This window comes from Lepisosteus oculatus, chromosome 13 (assembly GCF_040954835.1).
Source record: "Lepisosteus oculatus isolate fLepOcu1 chromosome 13, fLepOcu1.hap2, whole genome shotgun sequence".
Lineage (NCBI taxonomy): Eukaryota > Metazoa > Chordata > Actinopteri > Semionotiformes > Lepisosteidae > Lepisosteus > Lepisosteus oculatus.
Window position 1 is genome coordinate 18,852,690 of NC_090708.1, and position 27,173 is coordinate 18,879,862.

General features: G+C 44.4%; 1 protein-coding gene across 2 annotated transcripts in view; it reads left to right on the forward strand.

Annotated features, from left to right (window-relative positions):
* The window catches only part of LOC102692503 (solute carrier family 12 member 9), a 63,814-nt gene extending 38,390 nt beyond the window's left edge, over positions 1–25,424 (forward strand). The window contains exons 9-13 of one of the 2 annotated variants that reach the window (XM_006637861.3): positions 7,117–7,241; positions 11,135–11,327; positions 16,359–16,533; positions 16,792–16,938; positions 17,059–25,424. In XM_006637861.3, coding sequence (XP_006637924.1) covers positions 7,117–7,241; positions 11,135–11,327; positions 16,359–16,533; positions 16,792–16,938; positions 17,059–17,957 — 1,539 coding nt within the window. In that variant the 3' untranslated portion in view covers positions 17,958–25,424. Of the gene's footprint in view, positions 1–1,824; positions 2,629–7,116; positions 7,242–11,134; positions 11,328–16,358; positions 16,534–16,791; positions 16,939–17,058 lie in introns of those variants that run through there. The other variant, XM_069197668.1, reaches the window with a different exon arrangement.
* The last annotated feature ends 1,749 nt before the right edge of the window (positions 25,425–27,173 follow it).

The following is a 27,173-nucleotide window of genomic DNA, read 5'->3' on the forward strand; positions in this document are numbered from 1 at the left end:
AATTTCAGTTTCTTCTGTTTAAAGAGCTTAAATCTGTGTGGCGTAAATTTAAAAAAAAATCTTAATATAATCCAAGAATTTAACTGATACTGACATAAAAATAAACATAAAGCCTGTAGATACTAGGGCCTGTGCTTGAATTATGTTTGAGAGCAAAGTAAACTAAACTAAGCACTGAAAACATTTCCTGTTTTCAGCATAGGGAATTATGGTTTCCCTAAGAGGCAAGGGTCTGTAAAATTGTGTTCTGCATCATTTCACATTACAGCTCTTTAAGTAGCATAACCCTTATTCCTTTTCTTTATGGAACTTTTTAACCTTCTGTGAAGGTACCCATTTGAAGTGCTGAGGGTCAGAATCCACTGGCTCGGATCTCGGCAGTGTCATTAGTCTACCGTATTTGCGGCACCCCACAGCCAGTGAGTCTCTGCTGGGGTCGAGTGAATTTGTGTGGTCAGTGGTTTTTAGGAGGTCTTTTAACTGGCCTGGAACTCATGGGCCCTGCTTGTGCTTGTGGCAAGTGCCAGTGATCTTCCTCGAGTGTTGTTGCTGTGCTGCTGGTACTGAGAAGCTCAGATCTCCTGGCTCTGCAAGTTTTAAGGTTTTCCCCCTCACTTGCACGTGGATTATACCCAACGCAAGCTCTTGATTCCCTAGAAAAATAAATTGATTTTTAATTTTAACGACCCTTGTCTTTGTCCACCAGATTTGTAGTTTGGACTTAAGCGGGACTTGTTCTTAAGCCAAGCAGGATTTAGAAATGTGGTGATGCCATTCGCATCATCTAGCTTGTAAATTTGCTAGCAGCTCAGTTATCTAAGGATGTCTTCCAGCTGTTTCTTGAAAGAAGCCAAGGAACTCGGCTTGATAGCTTGTTCAGAATCCCATAGCCCTTTGTGTAAAGAAGTGCTTCCTGTTCTAAATTTTAAATAGGGTCTCACAGTGGAGACGGGGATGCTGAAAAGGTTCACATAGTAACTGCCCTCAGTATTGTATTTGTGGGAACATTCTGCAATACCTATCTCCCCCCCCCCCCCATTTTAGAAATGAAACAAGAGTTAAACGAAAACTGTCTGATTTCCATACAGTACATTGTCAGCTTCTCACCACATGACCCTGCCGGAGACTTAATCAAATTCAGGTAAATTGTTACTCCAATTACTAACTTTGTTCTCCTTGATTCAGGTAATTGGAGTGGCCTTTTGGAACGCAGCTTTAATTAAAATTCGTCAGCTTTCACAATAATTAAATATTTGCACACCTACACCACAGCAATCAGCCATCCCTGCAGGTCTCCTTCAGACAAGGGCTGAGTGGCTCCCTGCTTAGCGATGCTTGTTCTCTCGCCTCTTCCCTGTTATTCACCTTGACCCGTCGCTGTTCTCCCCTGGGGCTGCTGAAAATCGATATGTTTTAATCATTCTCTCTGTGGCCGTAATATTAGGAACCTGAAATATTTCAAAGCCTTGCCATCACCATTATCACTACTTGTATGATAAAGCTGGGCCTGCTCAGTGCCAGGATGGAAACCGGGTTCCTGTTCACTCTGGGCCAGAATTTCCAAGCCCAGTGCCCCAGTGTGGTGATCAGATGAGCTTGATGTGCCAAATGGCCCCCCTCAGGTTTGAAACTTTTTGTTCCAGCATTAAACCTAGATCCTAACTAATGGGTCATTGAAGATCCCAATGCACTTTTTGACAGAGTAAGGGCGTTAATAATTCATAAAATAATTATATATATATATAGCTATTGTTGAAGCTAAATTCTACACTGGGCTTGTACAGTACAATCCTGTTTTCATTAAATTTCTCCTTTACTCCACAGATATTCACTTCTGTACCTGAACTGCAGAAACAGTTGGGTTTTCAGGTGTTGAATGTTTGTGTTACCAACGATGGTGCTGCTTTTCAGTGGCGGATAAAGGAGGTTCCATATATACAGTATATACACGTGTGTGAAGCTCTTGGGAATGTATATAAATTCAAGAAAGTATTAGTTAAAGTTGTGAGGAGTTACAAAAATGTGTGGTTTCCAGTCTGTTGTCATGCTTCCTGTCTCCCTGCTTCTGTTAAAGTACTGTGTTATTAGCCAAAGCAAGCAGCACACTTACAGTTGCTCAAACCAGGAGAAACATTTTGCTTTGCTTTGCCTTTTTTTTTGCTTTGGTTTCTGCAAGGATGAAATGTCATCTTTGTCAGAGGGGCTGGGTATCCACTTGTGGTGTGCAGAGCTTGTTGCCCCACTGCAGGACACAAAATACCTGCCTGCGTTTTTCACCTGGCTCCAGGTCTGTCAGTCTTCCTCCCTTCTTCACACTGTGGACGTGCTCCCGTTACCAATGCCTTTAATGGTTAAATGAACAATTAAAAACAAAATCCTCTGCATGGGAAAAAAAAAATGAGATGAATGTCCTCATCATCTGTGAAGCCTAATGGTCGATTTGGAGACAAATGAGCTTTGAAGATGAGCGATTTGCGTCATGTGTGTTTAGATTGAAAATATCTGCTAGATGACTCATTAGTAGTATCAGGGTTAGTGTTCTCCAGAAATTGCTGTGTTTTTTTTCCCCAGATATATACTTTGTTTTCTAAATTACAAACCTGTTCCCCAAATTGTATTTTATTGCTGTAATAAAAACACAACAGTAATAAAAATGGTAATACTTTCATGTTTTCGGTCTTTAACTGTTTGCAGCATAGCCTATAGTCCAGACAGGGTCAGTACAGAGTGTGGAATAAGCTACCCAGTCATGTTGTTGAAGCCAGTATCATGGCTTTCTTCAGAATATCTGAGATTCTCAGATCAATGTCATAGCCTCTAGCAACAAACTCATTCCATGGGCCAAGTGGACTTCTTTCATTTGCCATGTTTCTTCTGCTCTGTCATACTGTGGTCATTGAATTGTTTCCTATAGATTGTACAGACATGCAGTAGCAAAAGCAGAGTGTTATCTGCCTGTTGAATCAAATGTTGAAACTTTCCAAAAAACTCCTGTTTCACACAACATTTTCTAGCTGTTCAGAACTATTGGTGTTGAAGCACTGAAAACAACAGTAGGCTCTCAGTGCTTTGCTTATCAGTTCTCAATCCTGTCTAGAGCAGTGGTTCTCAAACTTTTGATGACGGAACCCTTTTCTGTTGAAGCTAATGTCACGGATCCCCATCAACCTTTTTTTTCAGGATTAGCTATAACGGTGTTCTGCGAAAAGCATTCTAGCACTGCTATTCAGAGGCAGTTTAGGCAATTATTAAGGAAGAAACTATTGATTGCTTTTGTTTTAATTGTAAGCATTATATGAGCCCATTGAGTTTTTCAGTCTTTATTAATCACATGAGGTTAGCAGCCATATCACCCTATAACTTGCAACTGGCAACCCACTGAAGCTTAGCAGATGTGAGCCTGCTCAGTTCCTGGTTGGAAGACCTCCTGTGAAAACGTGTGGTTGCTGCTGAAAGTGGTGTTAGTGGGACCAGCGGGGGGTGCCCACCTTGCGGTATGTGTGGGTCCTAATGCACCAGTATAGTGGTGGGGACACTATTCTATAGTGGGTGCTGTCTTTCGGATGAGCCGTTAAACCGAGGTCCTGACTCAGTGGTCCTCAAAGATCCCCGGGCATTTCTTGATAAGGGAGTTATCCCAGTGTCTGGGCCAAATTTCCCCCGTCAACCCTTACTGTGGCCTCCAAATTGCCCCCATGTATGACTGGCTGGCTTGCACTTGCTCTTTATGGACTGGTGCCCCGTCCAGGGTGTACCCTGCTTTGCGCTTGTTGCTTGCCGGGTAGGCTCTGGCTTCACTGCGACTCTCACCAGGAAAAGCGGAAGTGAAGATGGATGGATAAATTGCATGATAACTTGTCTACGGTTAGCATCCCTACAGTTCAATACAGCTTAATCACTGAAATACTCATTGAGAATAAAATAATCAAAGTTCTAATCGCTGGTTTAACCAACTTGGAAGAAAACCAGAGGGGTTTTTAATCAACTTTTAATTCAAACCAGCAGAAATGGAACAATCTCAGTTTGATGAGCGAGTTTGCCTCTTCTACAATTTTTTTTATATTTGGAGTTATGGATGTGAGTTGCAGTCTCATGTTGGACTCTGCATCCAATCTGTTGCGATACTTCTTTTTTGTTGTTGTACGACGAAAATCCAGTTTACCACAGATAGGTGGTCACAAATGGGAGAAGAACAGAAAGAGCTTTCTCTGATAATACTGCAAATTCGTTTTTGGTGCTGCACCAAAACTCTGCCAACTGCACTTCATTAAAAGCTATTTGTAAGGAAGAGTCTGAAGTCAGGTCAATGAACTTCTCATTCTTGTGACGTGAAGTCTTTTTATTTTTCACTTTTTTTTTCCTCTCGTGGTTGCAGTAATTTCTAAGCGATCTTTCTACCTAATAACACGCTATTTCTATCATTGCCAGTTTAAGAGATTTGCCGGGTGGCAAAATGGCAAACATTTTTATCTCCACGCAAGATGGAAGAGGAAATTTCATCCGACACCTTTGAGGTACCTTCTGGCTCTAGCAGCGAAAGTACAGAAATTTATTCAGAGAGTGAAATTTGAAGATGATGTTTCAGAAGAAATGCCTAATTTTTCTGACTTCTTGGAGCCATGCAAAGCCATCGTAACTCACTTTTTTTTTATTGATAGCAAAGTTTTATTTTCCTTGTAGCCTACGTGAGAGCTCACAGAACCCCTGCGGACACAGTTTGAGAACCACTGGTCTAGAGCATTTGGCTAATCAAACTTGTTTGGTTGCTAGTAGCTCAGTGATCCAAGGATCCCATCCAGTTGTTTCTTGAACTTAGTCAGGATATCTGCTTCCGCAGCATGACCGGGTAGCTTGTCCAGGCTCCTGAATCCCTATGGAAAGAAGGGCCTTCTGTTCTCAGTTTTACATGTGCTGTAGTTACAAGTGAAAAGTGTTTTGCTGTTGATTCTGAAGTGCAACAGACTGATTTTATTTGTGCCTTTGAGGATACTTGAATTTGGTCTTTTTTTTGTTTTGTCATTGTCTGAGGACATTGTTCTTTAGTCCTGTCAGTGCTGGACAAAGTTTTTGTCTTGGAATGTTTGATTACTCTACTCCTGATTCCAGTGCTAGTTAGTGTTAGTGTTGTGCAATTTAAGATAACATTCCTTGGTTTAAAATCTACTATTTTGACAAATTATTCAAACTTTTTTTTATTGCTTCCCCATATTCTCTAGACAATGTGAATATTGAGTACTGGTGTTATATAGACCCAAAGTAGTTTTGATAAGTAGCTTCTTCAAACTCTGTATTTCCCCATCTTTTACACTTATGTTTCTGCTGCTGCTATGTAACACTTCACACTTGTCTACATTGCTAGCTTTGAAATTTGTGTATATATTTTTACATTTGCTTTGCATCTTCAACAGAGTTTGCTGATCCTCCTGTTTTCGGTTCATTTGCATGTCTGACCAGCTTTTACTACTCTATAATCTAGTTAATTGCAATAATTGGTAATTGCAGTGGTCCTAATACAGATCCCTGTAGTACACCAGTAATTTACATTACCCTCCCCAATCTGAGCTTTCACCCCTAAGCATTTTGTGTCCCTTATGGGTTACTTTCTACGTATGTAAGTTTGCAGACAAAGTGGAAACGTAACTAAAACTTTGCTTCTACCAATGAGTAGTATACTGTATAACTGTATATATTTAGCTCTGCCTTTTCTATTTACTGAACTATGCTTGAAAAAAATATTTTCAAAATTTGGTGAAGTTAATCTTTGCAAAACTGTGGTGTTACAGATTTGGTGACAGAATTCACAAAACAGCATAATTTTCTCATTATGTCAATTAACTATAATATGCTACAAAAACATCTTATGACACAGTAGATGGGTATACAGAAAGGGAACAGACTATTTTTTGAAAAGCTGTAGCTCTTTTTCTCTCCTGGCCCTTCTGCCTGTATCTGATTTTCAGCACAAGTTCTCAATGCCAGTGGGCTTATTTGTGGCCTATTTAAGAAAATAACATGTACTGTATAAACAAGAAGAGGCCATTCAGTCCCTCTATCCTGATCTGTTATCCGTTATTTGAATGGTCTAGAGAGAGTGTGTTGTATTAAGGATAGTATTAGCCTGATTTCATTTTCATTTGTTGATGGACATTAATAAAGAAAAACTTTTGTGTGTGAATGTAACATGAACCTAATGCTGGTGCTTAATATAATTGATGCTAAATCCCAGCTCAGTCAAGCTTGCTGTTTAGTGTATCGAAAGTCATGTCCCTTCCCCCAGATTAATTACTAATAAATGCACTGTTTAGAATGACTCCAAGATAAAACTGCAGATTATGGCCTTAGCAGAGACAGCAGAGGGTATTAAGAAGCTAATAATAATTCCTTGTTTTTTTAATATTTACTTTAGAGGCCAGATCCAGTCCAGAGTGGAATTAAGCCAGGACAATTTAACATCCCTCATATTGTAGAAAGATGAGTTTCCACAACACCAGTTTAAATGTATAAATCACACTCTGCTCCTGGGTGGCTCTGCATTGTGCTAGAGCATTTGCTAAATTAACTTAATTGATTTAATTCTTTGATTAATTGTGTAACATTTCAATACATGAAAATCTGGAGCCCAAAGAGAAGTATTTAATCCTAACTTAGTTGAAGTGCATCTTTTGAAATTGTTATCCACAGAAGATTTTTAAAAATGTCCAATTGAGCGAATGAGTGAATTGGTTCTGTTAGAATCGGGGATTGGAAGGCCAGACTCGTTAAAGGCCTGTGACCAGTTGCGTAAAAGAGATTTTTCCCTTACTGTTATTATTTGAAGTGTTCCATAAAGCAACTGAACACATTGCCATCAGTATTTAAGTGTGGGCGTCTTTTCTTTACCAGTGCTTTTGGCTCCTGTGCGTGCTGATGTTTTATGTGACACACCTGTCATTCAACAATAAACTTGAGACTTTCAGTTATCTTGGTGACTCACATTGTCCACATACTGTAGCGGTTGGGAGAGGCACTTACTGTAAGCAAAGTACTTCACGTTTGATAAAAGATTGCTATAGTTCTTCTCAGGTCACGGTGTTCGTGGGGTACACAATAGTAAAGCTGCTGTCTCTGTCCCTTCAGATGGTGCTGTTTGCAGGGAAGCTCAATACCATTGCAGGCATTGTCACCATCTTCTTCCTGCTGGTGTATGCTGCTGTTGACCTGGCCTGCCTGGCACTGGAGTGGGCATCTGCTCCCAACTTCAGGTACTTTCTTCGTGGCTTCGCCTGTCTTGGGTATAGGTAATGTACAGCACACATACGCCTCTGGACATAATGAAATTACAGGAAAAGCGGGCATCCACCTCCTAACGTGGCTCAATTACTGGTACTACACACACCTTTTTCCCCTGTCTCTTCTCTTTCAGCCTCTCATACTCCCGAACATTTCTTGTAACCGAACATAAGGAATGAAAAGTAGATCAAGGCTAGGTTATAACCCAGCTGAAGTCTCAGAGCAGCTGTAGTTGTCATCGACTCTGCCCTAGCCTTCAGGAGCCCCCTGTGCCAGGGTTAATAGCACAGTACCACACCCACACTCCTTTTCCAGGTCCTGTCTCTTATGACATGAAAGTACATCTTGTGCCATTACTTCAGCTCTGTGAGAATATCGGATGTCATAACACCCGTGTCTTATGTTGAGGTGGCTTTTAGTTCAATTTTGTTTTTTTTTTATGATATTATAAGCGAGAGGTTTTCTTTAGGTGCGCGGTGCACCACAATCAGGGCACTACTGTGAATGGGATGGCACTGCAGTGTTAATTGACTGGCTGTATCGCCGGGGAATAATGAACAGTGAAGTCAGAGGGAGTTAAGGTTATGCTTTCCTTGCTGTGTGTGAGCGGGGGGGGGGGAGAGACAGTGCCAGTCCAGGGCCATCACTGTGACCTGGAGGGTGTCATACAAATCAGAGGTACGATTGCAAGTTCTCTCCATCTACTGTAGATCTAGGCAGTAAGTTCAGGAAGGTCAATGGACAGCTCTAGAGGGATTGAAGTACAGTATGTTGCTCGCTTGTTTGCACTATAGCCCCATGAGTCTGTGGGCATCCCCAGACACACTGGGCCCTTGACCTCTGCTGCATCACTCAGCGCTGAGAATAGATTAGCATAGAGGGAATTGGGAACATTCCCTATTGCATGCATTGAAGTACAGTGCACAGGTTTGGGCTCTCTCCATCTTGAAAGAGCTTGTTCCTACCAGTGCATCTTTAAGAGAAACTTAACAGGTTCTGTTCACTTTGTTTTTTTATTTTTGTAATTTGTTGCTATTGTTGTGCATTGCCTTTTGAGGCAAAAAGATGTCCTCAGAGGAACGGGCTGTAATTAGTTTAATTTAGCAGAAAAGTTTGCCTCTTCCTAAACTTGGCACCGAAGACTTTTTCTTCTGTAGTTAAAGAGAACAGAGCAATGCTCTGTAAGAGGGAGAAAAGAAACTGACTAAATGCGGCCAGGAAAGGTAACAAACAAGACCCTCTTTGTGATCACTGAATCATCCTCCAACTTGTTAATCAATCTTCGTTAATTGGCTGCACCTGTCAGGGCAATTAGCTGTTGGGAAAAACTCTGTAGTACATCAGGTAATTCTCTGACATGAAAAGTACGTGCTAGTGTTCTCAAACCTCTGTACTAGAAGGTTTGTACTACTACTAATTATAGGATTAAATGAAACTTTCAGGGGGGCAGCTCAATAGCCCAAACAGTACAAGCCACTTGCTCAGCCTGTCCTCTGAGCTCTGTAGTCCTTGGTTTGGACCATGTCCTGAGGAAAGATTACAAAGAGGTGTAGCTGTAGTCCACCTTGCTTATTTGGTTGCTAGAAGCTTCATGGGCTGGGTCCATTTATTCCTGTCCCTCACACTTCCTCTTAGTTTCCACATGTGGTCTTATGCCAAATTGTGACCCCCCCCCCCACACTCACTCACCAAAGACACTGGGACTAGGTAAGCTCGGGCTGCTCGGGATTTCCGCAGCTTGCTGTCCAAGAGCTGCAGTCAGTGTTGGAGCTTTCCTAAGGGACCGTTGGATCCTTAGGAAATCGCTTAGTGCCGGGGTTGTCGAGGCCTTGGTTTACCTCTGCAGTGTAGCTGCGAGCCAGACAGAAGCAGCAATGCTGCTGGGAGCTCTTCTGAGCGGCAGACCCACGCCAGCGGAGTCTGCAGCCGAGATGCGGGGGCTTTACCACGACTATCGTTGGTGTGCCCGCAGCGCCCTGTCACTTGCAGAGAGATTAAAAATGGGAGAGAGTGATCAAGTTGGCAGCAGCTCAGACCAGCTTTTAAGATAATTGCCTGAGAGCCCCCAGCCTGGTGGGCTGAGGAGTGCAGGCGGATGGAGAGAAGAAGATGAACACACTCGGGCTGCGGCCATATTGAAACACGCAGCGCTCACGGGGAGACGGAACGCTAGGCTCAGGAGAGACGCGCCCGCGGGAGTCCGAGAGGTCGTGGAAGAGGGCGCTGGCAGGGCCCGTGATCAACACGGCAGAAAGTAAAGGGAAAGGGACAAGAAAATGGGAAGAAGTCAAAGCAATTTGCAGTCGCAGCGGAGGGGCGTGCTGTGGTATTTTAAGCTCGGCACATTCCTCACCCCTCGTTTTGCAAAGGTGGGGGAGGGGGAGGTGCCACCGAGGTCTTCATCAGATGCGCAAGGCTTTTATTTTTCTTTAGCGCGTAATTTTCCCAGCTGGGTGCATTAATGATAGAGACGACTCATTTAAATGGTAATTACAATAGCCAGGAACACGCTTAATGGATGTTTATCATTAAGTTCTATTATTGCAGAAAATTGGGGTCGTTTTGTGATTGATGACCCTGCACTAATGACCAGGACAACTCAGACGTGTAATTTTGTGACTCCGTCCGCATTCCTTCTCACTTCATTATGTTTTTTTTTTCCATCACTTTTAATTATGATTATTATGACTGCTATTATTTTTAGTTTTCTCTCTCAGGGTGTTTTTTCTTTTTTTTTGACAGTGCTTGTTTGTTGATTGCTTGTCCATTACGGTCCGAGAGTATCTACTAAGGGCCTAAGAGATTAAGTTGTGTTAAGTGATATTTTTGATTGCTTCCCCCTGGTGTGCTGACCGCCCACACGTTTTTCACTAATTCTCTTTCTCTGTCACTCTCTCACAGACTGTCACAGCACCTATTCCAACCTCTATCCCATTTATAACCCTGTAATCACGTTCCATAGTCTTTGCAATCTTTCTTGTTTGTTTTTTGATCCTGTGGAATTGACTGGTATTTGTTACTTGTGAAGGTGCAGTAGAGCTGATGTACAGAGAGACACAGCTGAACCTTGAACAGTGAGCTGCAGTGTACTGAGAACTGCAGTTTTAGGTATCTCCATGTGCTTCACAATTACTCATTCCTTACATGTACAGGTATATAGCTCCTTTCACCGCCCCAAGAGGATTCTAAAGAGCTTCACATATACTGTATATGATGGGGATCTACTTCATCTACTCCTGAAATGTGACACCGCACAGCAGATGAGATAGAGGAATGAGAAATTGCTACACCAGTTGAATGTAAGAGGAGATTTATGAAGGCCAGCCCCTAGAGAAATGTATCCAGGACATTAACACCCCTGCTCTGACTAGCAGTGTCATGGGACCTTTAACGGCCAGGTAGCCAGGACCTCAGTTCAATCTCTCTCCAGATGTTTGGCATCTTCACCAGCACAGTGTAGTCCAAGACAAGCCCAGCTTTCTCTGAAACAAGGAGACCATCTTTACCCACAGGGCTGTGGGAGTCTGGAATAAGCTGTTCAGTCGTTTTATTAAAGCCATTGCCTAGTTTATTTTAAGAAGTGGCTTGGTGAGTTCCTAAACATGCATCCCTGAGAGCTGCAAGGAGCACTCTACTGATTTTTTGTTGCTGATCACTGAACCTTTGGCTGTTAAATGTGCTCCAATCTGATAAAATAATGAAAAATACTGTATTTCCTTTTCCTTCTCTCTGAATGTGGTGTCTCTAACATTTGAACCCTTCATGCCTCTTTAAATCTCCTGTGCATAAAAACAGCCAGCTACACAAAGACATCTTCTCCTGCTATTCCAGTTTGAACTCTCCTTCTCCCTCTGCTCTCCCACAGGCCTACCTTCCGATACTTCACCTGGTACACCTGTGTTCTGGGCATCGTGGGCTGCATGGTGATGATGTTCCTCATCAACCCGATCTACGCCTCCGCCAGTATCGCCTTCATGCTCCTGCTGCTCCTGGTCATCCACTACCTGTCCCCCAACAGCAGCTGGGGCTACATCAGCCAGGCCCTCATCTTCCACCAGGTACCTGGTCAATTACCTGTAATACAGCTGTCCGCTTATCTCTACCGAAGTACATTGCACCCTTTCCAGCTGCACGGTATTTGCGAGGTCAGTAGCCCTGTTTGGAACCGGGTTACGCTTGTTGAACCAGTTCACCAGGTTGACATTGTGGAAGAGGGCTCAGTGTACTAAGACTGTTACAGAAGAAGAATAATTCCTTACACTTATGTAGCCCTTTTCTGGACACTGCACTCAAAGCTCTTCACAGGTAATGGGGACTCCCCTCCACCACCACCAATGTGTGGCCCCACCTGGATGATGTGACAGCAGCCATGGTGCACCAGAACGCTCCCCACACATCGGCTATCAGTGGGGAGGAAAACAGTGATGAAGCCAATTCATATTTAGGATTTAGGAGGCCATGATTGGTAAAAACCAATGGAAAATTTGGCCAAGGCACTGGGGTTACACCCTTACTCTTTTTAAGAAACACCCTGGGATTTTTTAATGACCTCAGAGTCTGGACCTCAGTTTTAGGTCTCATCCAAAGGATGAAGGATGGTGCCTTTTTTACAGTATATGGCTCACCAGTATGTGTGGTGCCCCTATAATACCTCTTCCAGCACCAACCTTAGCTTTCCCCGGAGGTCTCCCATCCAGGAACTGGCCAGGTTCACACCTGCTGAGCTTCAGTGGGTTTCCAGACGTGAGTTGAAGGGCGATAGAACTGCTGGCCATCAGAAATGTCAGAAATGACATCTCCCTCCCCCCGTGAGAGCCCTTTGCAGGAGTCTGGGCCATACTGTACCCCCAAATCCTCCGGGTTCTCTTCGAATCCAGTTGCAGATTGCAGTGGTATCAACACTTTATCCAATTTGAAATAACGGAAAGCAGCAAATCCTGTAGTTTTAAAACGCTGCCTGTCAGCATCAGATGTTTTAAAGCAGAGGCCCTTGTTTCCTTGGCCTCCTGCGCAGTACAGAGTACTCCGGCGCAGAACCCACCGGGCTCGTATGAGATTGCAGTGATGTTGCTGAGCGACGTGCAGCCAGCTCACCCGCAGGGCACTGGACACCTCTCAGCAGTGTGGAACAGGCCCTGTGTCTCCCCATGTGGTATCTCGGCTAGGTTGCTGGAAAATGGCAGTGGCAGACGCATACGTTACATCTGTTTAAAACTGTATGTGCTGTACTTGGGAATCGCGTCGGGTTCAGAACAGTGCATCGGTCTGTGAGGCGGGCAGTGGTGTCCTGCCGGCCAGCGTGTGTGTGCGCGCGTGCAGCTCTGCGCGTGTGGCTCTGTCCCCAGTGCCCTCCATCTTTGGCATCTTTCTTCCAAGATGCTCTGCCAGGGGGCCGGATGCCAGGTGGCTGCGTGGCATGCAGTCAAACACCAGCCCTTTCCAAAAGCCTTCTTAGCAGCACTTAAGCTATTAAGCTGGTCTGTCCTGAAGACAATAGTGTATTGGGGAAAAATAAAGCAAAATCTTAGAGGACATTTGTAACGCAATCGAGTGTGAAAATAAATAAATTGGTAAATATAACTGGTGGCCTGGGTGGTCAGAGATAAGCCTGACGCAGCTTAGCTGAAGTCCCTCTTTGAATGGCTTAATCGGGTGGGCAGTGGTAAGTTGTGCACCAGTCTGACAGTAAACAGTGCCTGCAGTGCTTTGTATTGAACTGAGCTGCAGTCAAGAGTTTCTCAGATTCCTGGTTATACAGACCATGGCTCCTTTATTAGAATAGTGTCACCCCCGCAGTTTTTTATAAACAGGATCTTTGGCCTATGTGGTCAGCATGCCGCTATCCGAGGTGGAGTGCCCATCTTATGTTATAGGTGTTCAGTTTAGTCTAGCGTCTCCATTACCAGAGAGCTGGCCCGAAAGCAGAGAGCACGAGGCAGGAGTGAGCTGCAGGGAAATATGTGATAATAGAGCTGTCGGATGTCCCCAAGGCCTGGAAGGGCATGGTAATTCCTGGCAGAGTCTCAGATGAATATGGGGGAAACATACAGTACAAGTTCCACACAGACAACCGCACAGACTGCAACTCAGACCCTGGGGCTGTGAGGCAGCAGCACTTACCACCTCGTCTCCCACGTGTCCAGCCGCTTCAGTCGCTCACGTCATTGGGTTCGACGGCGAAATACCCAACAGCCGCAACCTGGGAAACGTTTAGCTTGCCACAGGGAGAGCTGCAGCAAAGATCTATGTGTCCTTGTCCAAAACTTAAACATGGGGGAAGTTTCAGGTTTCTTCGTTATTTTAAATTAGTTTGTGCAGGAAGGCTGGCTTTTTTTTCAGCCAACACCTGGATGAGATCCCTGGATCAATTAGGTACGAGCTACCCAACAGGCTAGACAACCCAGACACGCTCTTCTCATTTGTAACTGTTCTTATGCAAGGGGAGATGGACTCTGCCCAAGACCTCCCGGCCACTGGTTCACCTGAGCAGGAGTCCTCTGTGGGAATGTGCGGTGCCTGAGGAGCACCTAATCATCTTGTTGAACATCTCTGTTTTTTTCTAAAAATTGTGCTGAAAACATTACTGCGGGGGCTGCCGTCTCCACTTCTGGCTCAGTTCAGGAGCTGCTTAGGAGGCTTTAATTAATTGAGATTTTAGCTTTAATTCTCCCTTGTAAAAAAAATAAAATCCAGAGATTAGTTTGAGAAATTTATGCCCAGTCTTGTGTTTGTCTCTACTGGCTTTTCAGGTGTCCCGGGCAGAACAAGCTGCAGATTTAATTGAACACGATTTTCTGAAAGAAGGGCCAGCAGTGAGCGGGAGACGTTTGTGTCCCGTAGTGGTGCCCCAGGCTGTCTGACACGATGCGCTGCCACAGCCCTCATTAACACTGTAAAGCTCCTTCTGTGTGTGCCGGGGCTGGATCCTCTGCCCTTAACATCAGCCTTGCAAAAGTCCCCAGACATATGAATAAATTCCACTGATGTGGGTTTTTATTGAAACAGAGGTCTGATTGATCTTGATGCAGTTATAATGCAATCTGGGTGATTCTAATAGGATTTGAGAGCTGAATATTTAACCTAATCTGGACACACACTTGGAGTCTCGCTGCCTGCCTGCCTGTCCTCCGGTCACCTCTGAAATAATTTCACACCCTGGAGAATTCTTTCAGATTACAGCTCGGTTAGCTTACAAGAAGGGAGGCATGGGGGTCTCCTCGTAGCTGCGTGTCCATAACTGATACATAAATTACCAGCAGTGTCTTCCTCTGCGTTAAAATGTCACGGTGGCACTAGAGGTTCATGGTGATTAATGTCAGGTTGGGCACTCCTCTGCGGCCTGGGAAACTTGTGCCCATTGGGAAGTTCTCATGCCTTTGCTTTCACCCCCTCACAAACCCAGCTGCGGCTCTGATGTGAGCATAATTAATAATTGCTTACACTCGTATAGCGCTTTTCTGGACACTCTACACAAACACAAAGCACTTTACAGGTAATGTACATTGCACCCTTTCCAGCTGCACGGTATTTGCGAGGTCAGTAGCCCTGTTTGGAACCGGGTTACGCTTGTTGAACCAGTTCACCAGGTTGACATTGTGGAAGAGGGCTTAGTGTACTAAGACTGTTACAGAAGAAGAATAATTACACTTATATAGCACTTTTCTGGACACTGCACTCAAAGCTCTTCACAGGTAATGGGGACTCCCCTCCACCACGACCAATGTGCGGCCCCACCTGGATGATGCGATGGCAGCTGTAGTGCGCCAGAACGCTCAGCACACATCAGCTATCAGTGGGGAGGAGAGCAGGGTAATGAAGCCAATTCATAGAGGGGAATTATTAGGGGGCCATGATTGGTAAAGGCCAATGGGAAATTCAAGTCATGTTACCTCCTGTAGTCTGCTGAATGTCCAGCTGCAGGAGGGCTGAGCAATAAGATTACAAACGAGATAAGGCCATAGCCTGTTAGGTTGCTGGTTCTAACGGATCCAAGGATCTCCTCCAGCCATTTGTTAAGGGATCCCAAGGAATGTGCTTTAAGGTCATGGCAACTTTTTCACAATCTAAAAAGTGTTTGGGGAAAAAAGACGTTTTATGGTGTGTCATGGTTGTGATGTACTAACAAATTCATGTTGGCATTTATTCTTGCCTGAATTATTTGCATGACATGAAACTGATACTTTGTGCACATACTCAAGTTTCTGAATTCACATTTTGAAGATGGGATTTCATAACGTTCCACAGGGCAGTTTAGTCATGGCTGGTGCTAAGCATCGTGTTTTTCAGATCTAAACCATAAGAAAGGTAATAAATCAATGGTGTCAGTCAGTTCAGCCCATTCGATTAGTTAGTAGCTAATTGATCCCAGAATCTTTACAATGATGGGTTTGTGCATTGATGATGATGCAGACACTTACGCACACATGCGTCTGTATTACAGATATGTTTGACAAAACACAGGATAAAAAAAAACAAACAATTATGTTGTCAGATGCCACAGACTTATGTAATATTTTAACATCATTTCAGTAATGGAAAGCAAAAACTCTAATCCAGCACCACTGTTCATTGTGACAAAGTCTTATCTGTGCGTCTATTTTCTGTTATTTTTGGTTTGTCTATGCATTTGTCTTTTCTATGCAGTGTTTGTGTTTCTCTGTGTATATGCATTGTATGTTTGTTCTGGGTGTCTATTGTGTATTAAGTCTCAGTGTGTGATGTTTGTTGTGTGTGCATGTTATCTGCTGTATGTCTGAAAGTTGGTGTTGTGTGTCTTCCTGTGTATGTTGGATGTGCATGTCTCCCTGTACTGCAAGTCTGTATTGTGTGTGTCCACGTTGTGCATTGCTTGTGTGACACTAGGCAGAGACGTGCCATGTGTTTTTCTCTCTGAAGATGGTAGACACTTACAGTGTAGTGCTAATTGCACAGGTCATTTCAATCACAGGTAAAAAGCTTGTAATAAACAGCCAAGGAGATTAGTATCTGTACAGATTCATTTATACTTGTTGCATCTCTCCGCTTTGTGGAAAATGGTGAGGTCACTTAGGTTTTTCAAAAAGAAACCCTGGTTCCCGCTGTGTGTCCAGGTGCGGAAGTACCTCCTGATGCTGGACGTGCGGAAGGATCATGTGAAGTTCTGGCGGCCGCAGATCCTGCTGATGGTGGCCAACCCTCGCAGCAGCACCCACCTCATCTCCTTCATCAATGACATCAAGAAGAGCGGCCTGTACGTGCTGGGCCACGTGGAGCTGGGGGACCTGGGTAAGGCAGAGTGGCTTTGGTGTTGTTCCTGCACACTGGTTCTCTGTGTTGGAGGGTTTCTCAGTGAAACAGTGCGTTTGATATTCTTACTGTCTGTCCAGGACTGGAAGTCCCTCCTGATGCTGGATGTGCAGGAGGATCATGTGAAGTTTTCTTATCACTATAATGCATTTCCTGATGTCAGTGCTTCTGCAGTGTGTCTGTATTCTATCCGTCAATGATGTGCTCATGGGTGTCTGTGTGTTTTCTCCCCACCAGAGACGCTGCCTTCAGATCCCCTGCAGTCCCGCTATGACTCCTGGCTGTCTCTGGTCGACCGGCTCAACATCAAGGCCTTTGTCAACCTCACGCTGGCCGACTCCGTCAGGCACGGCGTGCAGCACCTCCTCTTCATCTCAGGCCTGGGTAAATCGTCCCTCACAGTTTCTCGTTCACCGTATACTGCAATACTCTCGTGTTCTCTAGCTCTCTCTCTTTCTCCCCTTTTCACTTTTTCCTTCCCCTCCATTTCTTTTGTCTCCAAAGGTGGGATGAGGCCCAACACCCTGGTCTTGGGTTTCTATGACGACTGCCCACCTAAGGACCAGCTCCTGGAGAGACAGACTTTATCTGGCAGCTCGTTGGACATCCTCTCCTCTGGGATGGACCCCGAGGAAGTGACCCAGTTCAACTTCCCTGCACTGCGGGGCAGCAGCGAGGGAGATGGGCAGGCCAAAGTTCTGTTGGCGGAGGAGTATGTAGCGGTGATCGCCGACGCCGTGAAGATGCTGAAGAACGTGGCCCTGGCGCGGTACTTCTGCCGCTTTGACCGGGCGGAGGTGCTGGGGCGGCGAGGCGGGCTCTTCGTGGACGTCTGGCCTCTCAACCTGATGAGGCCCGACAGCAGCAGCTACGTGGACACCTGCAGCCTCTTCCTGCTCCAGCTGGCCTGCGTGCTCAATATGGTGCGGGCCTGGCGCAAGGCCCAGCTGCGCCTGTTCCTGTGCGTGGAGTCGGGGCACAGCACGCGCGGGCCGGAGGAGAAGCTGGGCCAGCTGCTTCGCAAGCTGCGCATCAAGGCCGCCATCCACACGGTGCCCTGGGACTCCGTGGTGGCGCTGCACTGGCACAAACAAGGCGGAGAAACCCGAGAGACGGGCGTGCAGAAAGCCGGGAGAGAGGGGCTGGAGGAGGAAGGCGACTTCGTTAACAGCTTCCCCAGCAATGCCACCCGCCTCTCGGATGAGTACCTCCGCGCCGCCAACCGCCTGGTGCTGGAGCAGGCCTTCCCCCCTCCGGCCGTGCGCTTCCTGTACCTGCCCCGCCCCCCCGCCGACACCCGCCTGTACCAAACCTACCTGCACCAGCTGGACGTGCTGACCCGGGATCTGGGGCCCACGCTGCTCATCCACGGGGTCACCCCTGTCACTAGCACTGACCTCTGACCCCCGACTGGGCCACGGCACAGACTGGCGTGTTGCATTTCAAGTGAGCCCAGCGTCACCCTCAGCACTTACATACAGAGAGAGGTGAAAGGGGGAATGAGAAAGATTATATGCCGTCTGTTCCTTTTTTACAGGACTTACGCTTCATTTTATTGTTCTTGCTTACTTTCTCACTGCCATCATTGTAGATAATCTTGGGAAGTGCCTGTGTCGTTATAGGGGAGGACTGTGGGTGTCGGCACCAGGGTGTATCCGGCGCTTTCTGGTGCGGAGTCAGCCCCCCCACAGCCTCTGCTCCTGCCCTTCTCCCACTGGGAAATCCTCCCAGGCAGCTGGCTTGCACTCTCCTGTGCTCCTGGGTGTGGAGGCGAGCATGCAGTATAGTGTCAATACGGGCTCTTTGCACTCGTCCTGGCAGTCCCAGCCAGCACCCATGAATCTAGGGCTGCTGGAGGCCTGGGCCAGGTATTGAGTTCAGGAGGTGCAAACCCCTGGTCAAGACAGTTGCCCTTTTCTGCGGTTTGGCTTGAATGTTGTTTTTTTTATCATCACAAATGTGACGCCTTACTTACAACATTATCTACAAGTTTTACTGTAGTGCGGGGAACGCGCTGCTGATGCGCTGGTGACTCGGTCAAAGGGTACGATAAAGTTTACACTGTTCCGGTCCTCCACTGCGCTGCACTTTAGCACGTCACGTGGCATACAGTAGATGCCAGTTAGTTAAACCACTTCACTGCACTTATGTGTTTAAATGTCCTTTTCATGGAACGCAGAGCCCAGACATCCCTTTCTGTACCTGAGCTTTGTGAGGGGCAGAACTTTTTTTATAGTAATCAAGCTTTTGTGCCAAATTGGAAGTAACAGTCACGTTTTTATAGGTACACTATTTTGTTGGTCTGCTTTGAGGTGACAAAAGGCCTTGCCTCACTGTTGAGAGATGTGGAATCCTGTTTCTGTATGAAGTCCGAATAGAGAGATGGAAACTTCAGGTCTGGACTGTTTGAGGATTTTGAATTGGAGTGGTTTGAGTTGACTTCTACTTGAAGAGAGAAAAGAGGGACTGAATCTCCTACTGAGCACAACACTATATCAAGGAGACGGGAAGCCATAAGACATCTCTCACAGAACTGGGAAAGACGGGCGAAATCTGGAGAAAAGATGGCTTGTTTCCAAAGTTTAAACCCCCAGAATGTGTCGGCGTGTTGCTGTCTCACACCAAGGAGAGGAAACTGCACAAGCTTAAGAAAGATGAGCTACTGTGACTTTAATACTTTCTGCAAAAAATTAAATCTTGTACGTCATATGTACTGTATGCCCCAGCATGTGAAGACACCAAGGAATTACTTAGTCAGAGAGCACTCTGCTCAGGATTTGGGGAAGAAAAATGGCAGCATAGCCATTTAAAACCAACAAATTTTTCATTGTCTGTGAAAGCAGTATCGCAGCCGATCAGATATACCGTAATAAAGAAATACCCTGTTCATGTAGTAAGCTTAAGCTTTCAATTAGAGGGAGTGACACAGCGGGCGTGTCATTACTTTCCTCTTTCTTCGTACGTTTATATCCCAATGCCATGGAAAACCGGGTTCCACTTAATAAGCAATAGAAAATTTGACCCCAACAATAACAAGAGGCGGCTTGCCTTTACGGTGTCACTTTTTTTAAAGGCAGCTGTGTACAGAAATGGTAAAAATCTAGAAAACCAAGTCAACGGCTTTGCACTGCAAAACAGCACAGAGATCCTAAGGTGGGAGTCACAGGAGTGGACGTGCTGCAGAGCCTGCCAGCTGGAATAACGTTTCAATCAGCCTCATCATATTAAAGCAATAATCAGGCAATCCGCTTCCTTACAACTGTTTTAATTAACCTATTTAGCATGTGAAAATGTCACATTTGTCATAGAATGTAATAGCCCTGTGGAACAATTACATTTTGGGCGCCTGCATAAACAGCATTCCCTTTATATATATTGAGCATTTGATTTGATTTTCTTTTTCTTTTTTTAATTTAAACAGCAAAATAATTTCCTCGCGTCAGTTTTTCATGACGTTCAGCTTTGAAAGCGAAGGACACAACAGACCACTTGTACTGTTAGCGGCTCGTTTTCTTAAATGCGAGCGCTGAGCCAGAACACTTACAGTAATTGGCACCATTTGTGTTCCAAACAGGCACCCCTCTCCCCACTTGCTCTGTGTAGCTCTAAGCACCAGGTGACACAGCATGGCACAGGTCTGTGTGTCTGTTGAGGCACAAGAAATTGGGGTCCCCCCAAACCTCACTTATGTGACAAAAGAAGTGAGATCGTACAAAAACGCCTAATTTCACCCTAGCCCCTATAACAGTGGGGATTTCTGTAGGGAGCATGCTGAACTGAAATCTCCACAGAGGAGAGTAATGACTCTGTTCCCTATAGAATATTTAAAGAGGAACATAATGCTTCATCCAATCTCTAGTGCACAGAAGAAAATTGAGATTTAAAAAAAAAAACTTTATTTCAATAACCGGCTATCACCAACTCTGAATTGCATTAATAGGTAAGAGCTCCTCCTGCCTATTTAACAAAATATAAAATAAGAAATTAAAGCAATTTATGCTAATTAATGAACCGAGAGACAGGCAGTCCCTGGACTATACTGCTTTAGCTTGGTGGCAAGCCAGCGGCCTTTTACATCTCAGTCATTCCAGTCCCTACTAAAACATATACAGTACTCCCTCTTGTAACTCCAGTGTCCAGACTGTGTGAGTACTCCTACAGTGAAGTGCAAGGGCATTCAGTAAGGGGGTTTATTAAAGATCAGCTCTTTTAGAACCAGAGCTCTTCTATTTTTTAATGAGTTTCATTTTCTGTTAATCACGTAGCTGAAAAGCCTGGTGTGCCTTGTGCTGGTTTGAAAGCATCTTTGCAGTTTAATACTCTCCTTCCCCTTCGTTGACATTACTTTGCATGAGCACTCTACTCATGTCCTCTGTCCCAGACGGTGGCCCGGGCCTCTCTAAGTGGTACTCTGTGTTGGCCTGGGCCTCTCTAAGTTGTACTCTGTGCTGGTCTTGGGCCTCTCTGGGCAGTGCTCTGTGCTGGCCCTGGGCCTCTCTAAGTGGTGCTCTGTGCTGGCCCTGGGCCTCCCTGGCAGTGTTCTGTGCTGGCTCTGGGCCTCTCTAAGTGGTACTCTGTGCTGGCTCTGGGCAGTGCTCTGTGCTGTAATGCACAGTAACATCAGTTTTGCTTGCAGTGTTTCAAAACAGGTTAAATTTTAAAGCTTTGTGTTTTTGATTGAATTTTTGGAAATGCAGAAGTTAACCTGTCTTTATTCATTTAATTTCTAGCCGTGGGAGATGAGGATAAGCACAACTGTGAAATGTCTTAGTGCTAGAACATTAGATTTCTTTTATAGTCTTTTAATTGCTCACATAGGTTCCGTTGTGTCTTATCTCCTGCCTTCTTCCCTTTTAGAAACTGTTAAAATCTTTCAAACTACCACACACTCGCCAGCCTCCTGCCTAGTTTCAGATTTAAAATCCCACCACACAAAGGATGAATGATTGACCATAGAGGGATGATTGCCACACCAGCACTGAACCATGCGATCCAAACGCTGAAAACTGTTTGAATTTTAAAGATGCCCGTTAAAAGAAGCGCTTTGAGAAAATCTTTTTGGGGCAGCTCTAGCAGTGAGACAGTTTTCTCTTTCATCCAAACTCCACAAGCTGTGCACAAAATAAGAAAAGAGTCACACCTGCTGGTCTTGTACTGCTGAATGCAAGATGAGCGGTGTCAGGGTGACTGATAGAGAGGAGGCCGGGTAGCTGTAGCGCTCTGTGAGGTCAGGCTCCAATGGGAGAAGCTGTCTGCCGCTCTGTAGGCGAGGTTGTGGTGACCTGCCTGGTTCTTTAGGCCGGCTCTCTACCAGCCAGTCAGATAGAGCGTGTGTCTGTGTTGAGGGCTGCATCTGACACTTTAATATCCAAGCGTGGTCACCATGCCCTTATCAGAGCTGCACTGTGTGTGCTGAAGTATTTTGAGACTAGCTCCTTTTCCCCCATCAAATTCTGTTTGAGCTTGTATAAAGGCTTCAGACTGTGAGCTTCTCTCTCCCAAATCTTCAGTTCTGCGTTCTTGAATTTGCCCGCTTCAATTTCTTCTGCTTCCTGGGATCCTTAAGCAGGGAGAGGTAACTTAAGTCCGGGCATCCGTTTCTGGTTTTCAGTCTGTCTCGGCCCTTAAAGACTTCATTGAACTAATTCAGTAGTTGCAGTATGAAGCCACGTCAGCTGTTTTCTAGGTCTTCATTATTGGTGTAAGTGAAAAGTGCTTCTTGGAACTCAGGAACCTGTCCTGGGTAGACTGGAGTTACCTGCCCCTGCTTGAGGGGATAAACTTGTAGCTTGAAGGCTGTTTGTTGGTGAAGGCTGGAGGAGACCACATACATTTTGTGCGTTATGTACAAGTGTCTTCATGCTTGTGATGAAAATACAGCGCTTTTTTTGTGCATACTCTGAGACGGTATTCATGTTCAGATGCCTCTCTGGCAAGCTACAGTATTTGGGTTATACAGGTTGAGAAAGTTGTGATTAGATGGCAGTAGCATCGTTTATATAGTATGTGTGGTCAGAGGCAGAAGCAAGAGTCATCAATCAAGGACAGAATGGTAGACTGAGAGGTAAAGTCTGGACAGATGAGCTGTACTGCAGACAGGAACTCCTTCTCTACGGACCAAAATATTCCAGCTGTTCAGGCAGATGTTCAGAGTGAAATGGCCAGACTGTATGGTACTGCTTTTTCCCACCTGGTTTTGAATAGTTTACAGCTGTCGAATGGGAGAAAATGAGTTGCATTATAAGCTGAAAGTTCTCCTGCAAGTCTTTTACACTATATACATGTCTGCTTTCACACTACACTTTGTCCAGAAGCACTTTAAATGTTATTATAGACAAAATGCAACTTGATGTCTCCAGACCAAGCCCTTTTCCTTAATCATTTTCCCCCAGATATCCCACCTTTTATTTAGTGATTTCTGCAAATCAAAAGATCAGATGTATCTTGGAAATCTCTTAAGCTCTCATTAAGAGCCTGCCCTTGAGATCAGTATGTTAACAGTGCTGGTCCCATGCATATTTCTGTGCCTCTATCATCTCTGTGCATGCCTTATGCAGATATACTCAACATAAGGTAGCTAACGCAAAACAGTGGCTACTTGTGCTGAATTTAACGCAACATCCCACAGGTGGGATTACATGTAGTGGCTGAGGCTGCTATACATTTAGCGTCTTATTGTGGTCCCTGTTTGAGAAGCACAACAGTAATGTTTACTGTAAAGTGCTAACCCAGGAGGTGACAGGTTGGTAAGAACTTGGCTGGCGTCTGTGTCCATGCTGTTATTGTAGTAGTATTTTGCCCCAGACACCTATCATGCAACTCCTAGTATACCACTGTTCAGCCCCTGGTAATAAAGATCTAATGGCCCAGACATCTCTCTCTGCTCACTGCTTCTTACTGTCTGACTTCATCACAGACATCTGATGATACTTCTGCTGTACCTGCAGAATAGCTGGCATCTTTCAATAAGTAGAGAAAAAACAAGGTTTTAATGTTGTTGAAAAGAGCTTTGAGAAATTAGAAAATCAGATTAATTGATCTCAAACTTGCTGAAAGAAGGTTTACTAAAGTTTGCGCAAATATTGCAGTTTTACAGAACAAAATTATGACCTTAGACTGGCAGTTGGACATTCCATGTATTGTATTTTCATTTATAATGAGGAAGCAATGTAAATCTGGGAACTATTAGCACCAATCCAGATATTGATTTTTTTTTTCTTCAGCCATATTGCTTGTGTTTTATCTTTGATGTAAACAGTTCTGGTCTCTTATTACTGTATAGCTTGCAGTTTGCATGGGTATTGGAGAGAGAGCCTCTATTTCTCAGTGAGCCTCGCAGCCTGTCATTTTAAAGGGACCCGAGTATTATTTTTGAAATGCCTCTAAAGCACATTTTGAAAAGCACATTTTTAAAGTAAAAACAAATAGGAAATCTAGAACAGATCAGTGACCCACCAGTACTGGTACAAAGGAGTTTGAGCTATCAAAAAAGATTGCGTCAATATTTATCACGATCATGTTCTGTTTCAGCCTGTGTGTCCTCCCTCTTGCAGGCTAGCTGGAACAGTGGTTAAGGTACTGGCCCTTGTGCCAGGTGGTTGGAGGTTCAAGCCTCTAGCTCATTGTACATCAGCCTGGCTGACTGAAGTCCTTGTGCTTTGTCCTTCAGCTGAGCGGCCTGTTGCAGTGTTGCTGCTGCAGCAGCAGTTTCTGATGTATGCTTCACCTCATTCTCTCTACATCACTTTGAATACAAGTATTTGCCAAATGACTGCATAATTTCTTTTTCACCTGCACTTTTTGTCCTTGGCTTCACACACCAGCTGGTTTTCTTTGTAGTGTGTTGAAAGTCGTTTTGCGTTTAAATGCTTGAAAATGATGGTTCTTATGTACAGCGACAGGGCCCAGGATATTGGCAGCTTCCATGTAACTCCTGGACGCCTGCTGGGGTGCATTCAGCCTCTTGCTTCAGTTGTGTTGCTGGTAAACCATGCTCTAGCTAGGATTGTGCCAGTATACGTGCTGTATTTCCAACAGAAAGAGTTAAGAAATTGTACCTGAAAGTGTGATCCTATATAGTTTGTGTCCTTTCATTTTTTTTACTCATGCTGTTAAGTGTAAAGGTGTGATGGTGTAAAGGTTAAAAAAAATGGTACATTTTTGTTTGGGTCTCTGGTTTGTCTACAAACAGCAGATGCAAATTGCATTCCATTGTCCTGAAAGAGTGGTGGTTCTGTGTGTGCTGGGAGTGCTGCCTCCTGCTGGTTGTGTTGGGTTACTGCACAACTAGGATGGCAGCCAGCCCACAGATTCACCACACTGAAATGGGAAAGTTTTTTTTGTTTCAAGTTGGCCTCTAAACTGAAATAAGTGAAAACATGAATTGAAATACTTTAAAATTGCATCGAAACGCAAGGCTGATTACAATAATACAACAACATTTACAATACTTACAGCATGGATCCATGCACATTTTGGCAAGTGGAAATCTGATCATAATAAGTGTGATATGAGTGCTGGTCTTACAGGTCCCTTTGCAGCTGACCTGCAGAAAAATCCACTATAAAATAAAGGTCATCTGCCACATGTTTAATACTTGTTTTTGCGATTTTGCAGGATTTTTTTTTCTTTCAGCGTAGAAGCACTGTGCAAAACTGGTCATGTCTCTTATTGTGCCATTTGTGAATGCTGAATTCCTCTGCGCCTACAGAGATTAGCATTCTAATTTATCTCAAATGAAGAATGGAACAGACTCCAAAGATATATGTATTCTAATATTGGTACAGTATGTTTTATTTTGTACAAAGTATGAAAAAGTTGTAACACAGCTTACATTTTTTTTTAAAACGAAATAAACGGATTCTGTAAAAGTTGTATTCCTTGAGTATATCTTTAAGTAGGAGTCGACAGCAATGCTTCTCGGTTATGGTCTTTTCCCTCGGTCACACACACACCTGTCATTTCCATGCAGGATCAATTCATTGAAAAGCCCTTTTCACTTCCCAGTCTGTATCGAGTGTGTTCTTCACACAAGAACTGGAGGCTGGGTGAGGACTTAAAGTCCTAAATTTTAATTAAGTTAATTTACCAGACTGTCCAGGATTCAGTAGAAACTGAAAAGGGGTTTTGATTTTAGAGAGAAGGTGCACCTTTTCACAAAGGGTTTCTAGAACAAACTGCCCTGCCATTTTTTTGTTGAAGCATTCCCAGGTCTCCTTTTAGCAAAAGCTGCTAGCAACCAAAGGAAACCAGAAGAGTTTGCTCTAGGCCTTATTTAACCCTGCAACCTGAAAAAAACACTAAAAAAAGATACAATATGATCCCCCTTCCAAAACTGATCTATGAAATTTTAAAATGATAATGATAAAAAAACTACATCCAAAAACTAAATCCAACAGTTTCAGGATATACAGAAAAGGGCCATTTTCCAACATGCCATTGCATAAATGTCAGCCTCTTCCCCAAGCACCTGTACTGTACCAGACCCTTCAAGGCCAAGGCAGCGGGTGCCGCTGGGTTTGGGTCTGCTCGTATTGGAAGCTCCTTTTGGGGCGGGTGTCGCAACGGTGCTGTTAAGGCGCCTCGTACATTCATAAGCTCTGCTCTGTGTAAGTGGCGGTGAAGTCCGAACACTAAGCGCAGTCTCTCGGGAGAGACTGTCCCAGTGCGGAGCTCTGGGTGAAAGCACTCTCTGTGATTAGTCTCCAAGCCATTGTACAGACAGTGGGGTGGAGGAGGAGAGAAGCTGTGGCTCTGCAGCTGACAGGTTTCTGAAATGATGCTCTTCCCACTGTGTATAATGACCCAGGGGAGATGTTAAGTAGGTCTTACGGTACCTCAGTACAATCTGTCCTTCCCTCTTACACAAGTTCTTTCTTCCCCCAAGAAATTGTCTCTTGGTCTCCCTTTCTATTGACTTTTTCATTTTAGTCTTCAGTTGTTTTTTCCATTTACTCTACTTTCCATCTTTGTCTTGAAATTCAATTAGCTTTTCAGTCAAATGTGCACAGCCAGGACCTAAATACATATTCTGACCTATAATGCCCAGTGTTCCTAATGTGATTTATATAACTATGTTTTAAACAGAAGGAATGCCCTGGGCTGACATTTAACAGTTGAAGTTCAGGTCTTTTTTTTTTCAGCCTGGCTTGTACATGAGTTGATTGTAATACTGACTGATTGTCTGACTTGGCAAGCCTGGTGGAAACCTTATGGATTGTGAAAAGAAGCATGTGTGTATACTGTATGTACATATGTGGTATATACTGTAGATTTACTGTGTATATACTCCATACTGTATATACAGTACAAACTATTAATCAGCAGGGAGTAAATAAAACTTATTTCTTTACTAATATGACATTTTAAACCAATGCACTGGCTGTGTGTCGGGGAACCAGAAAAATGACAGTAATAGCAGATTTGTTTTTCCTGCACTTCCAATGAACATTGTTAATTTTTAATAAACCCTGAAAAACAGCCCTGCTGTACGGCAGACCAGACAATGTTGGTCATTCGCTAAGTCAATGAGGAGATCATTACCACTACTCTCAAAACTGGTGATGCTGTTAGGGTGAGTCACGAGTTAAACTGAAAAAGATCCATGAAAGATTAATGTG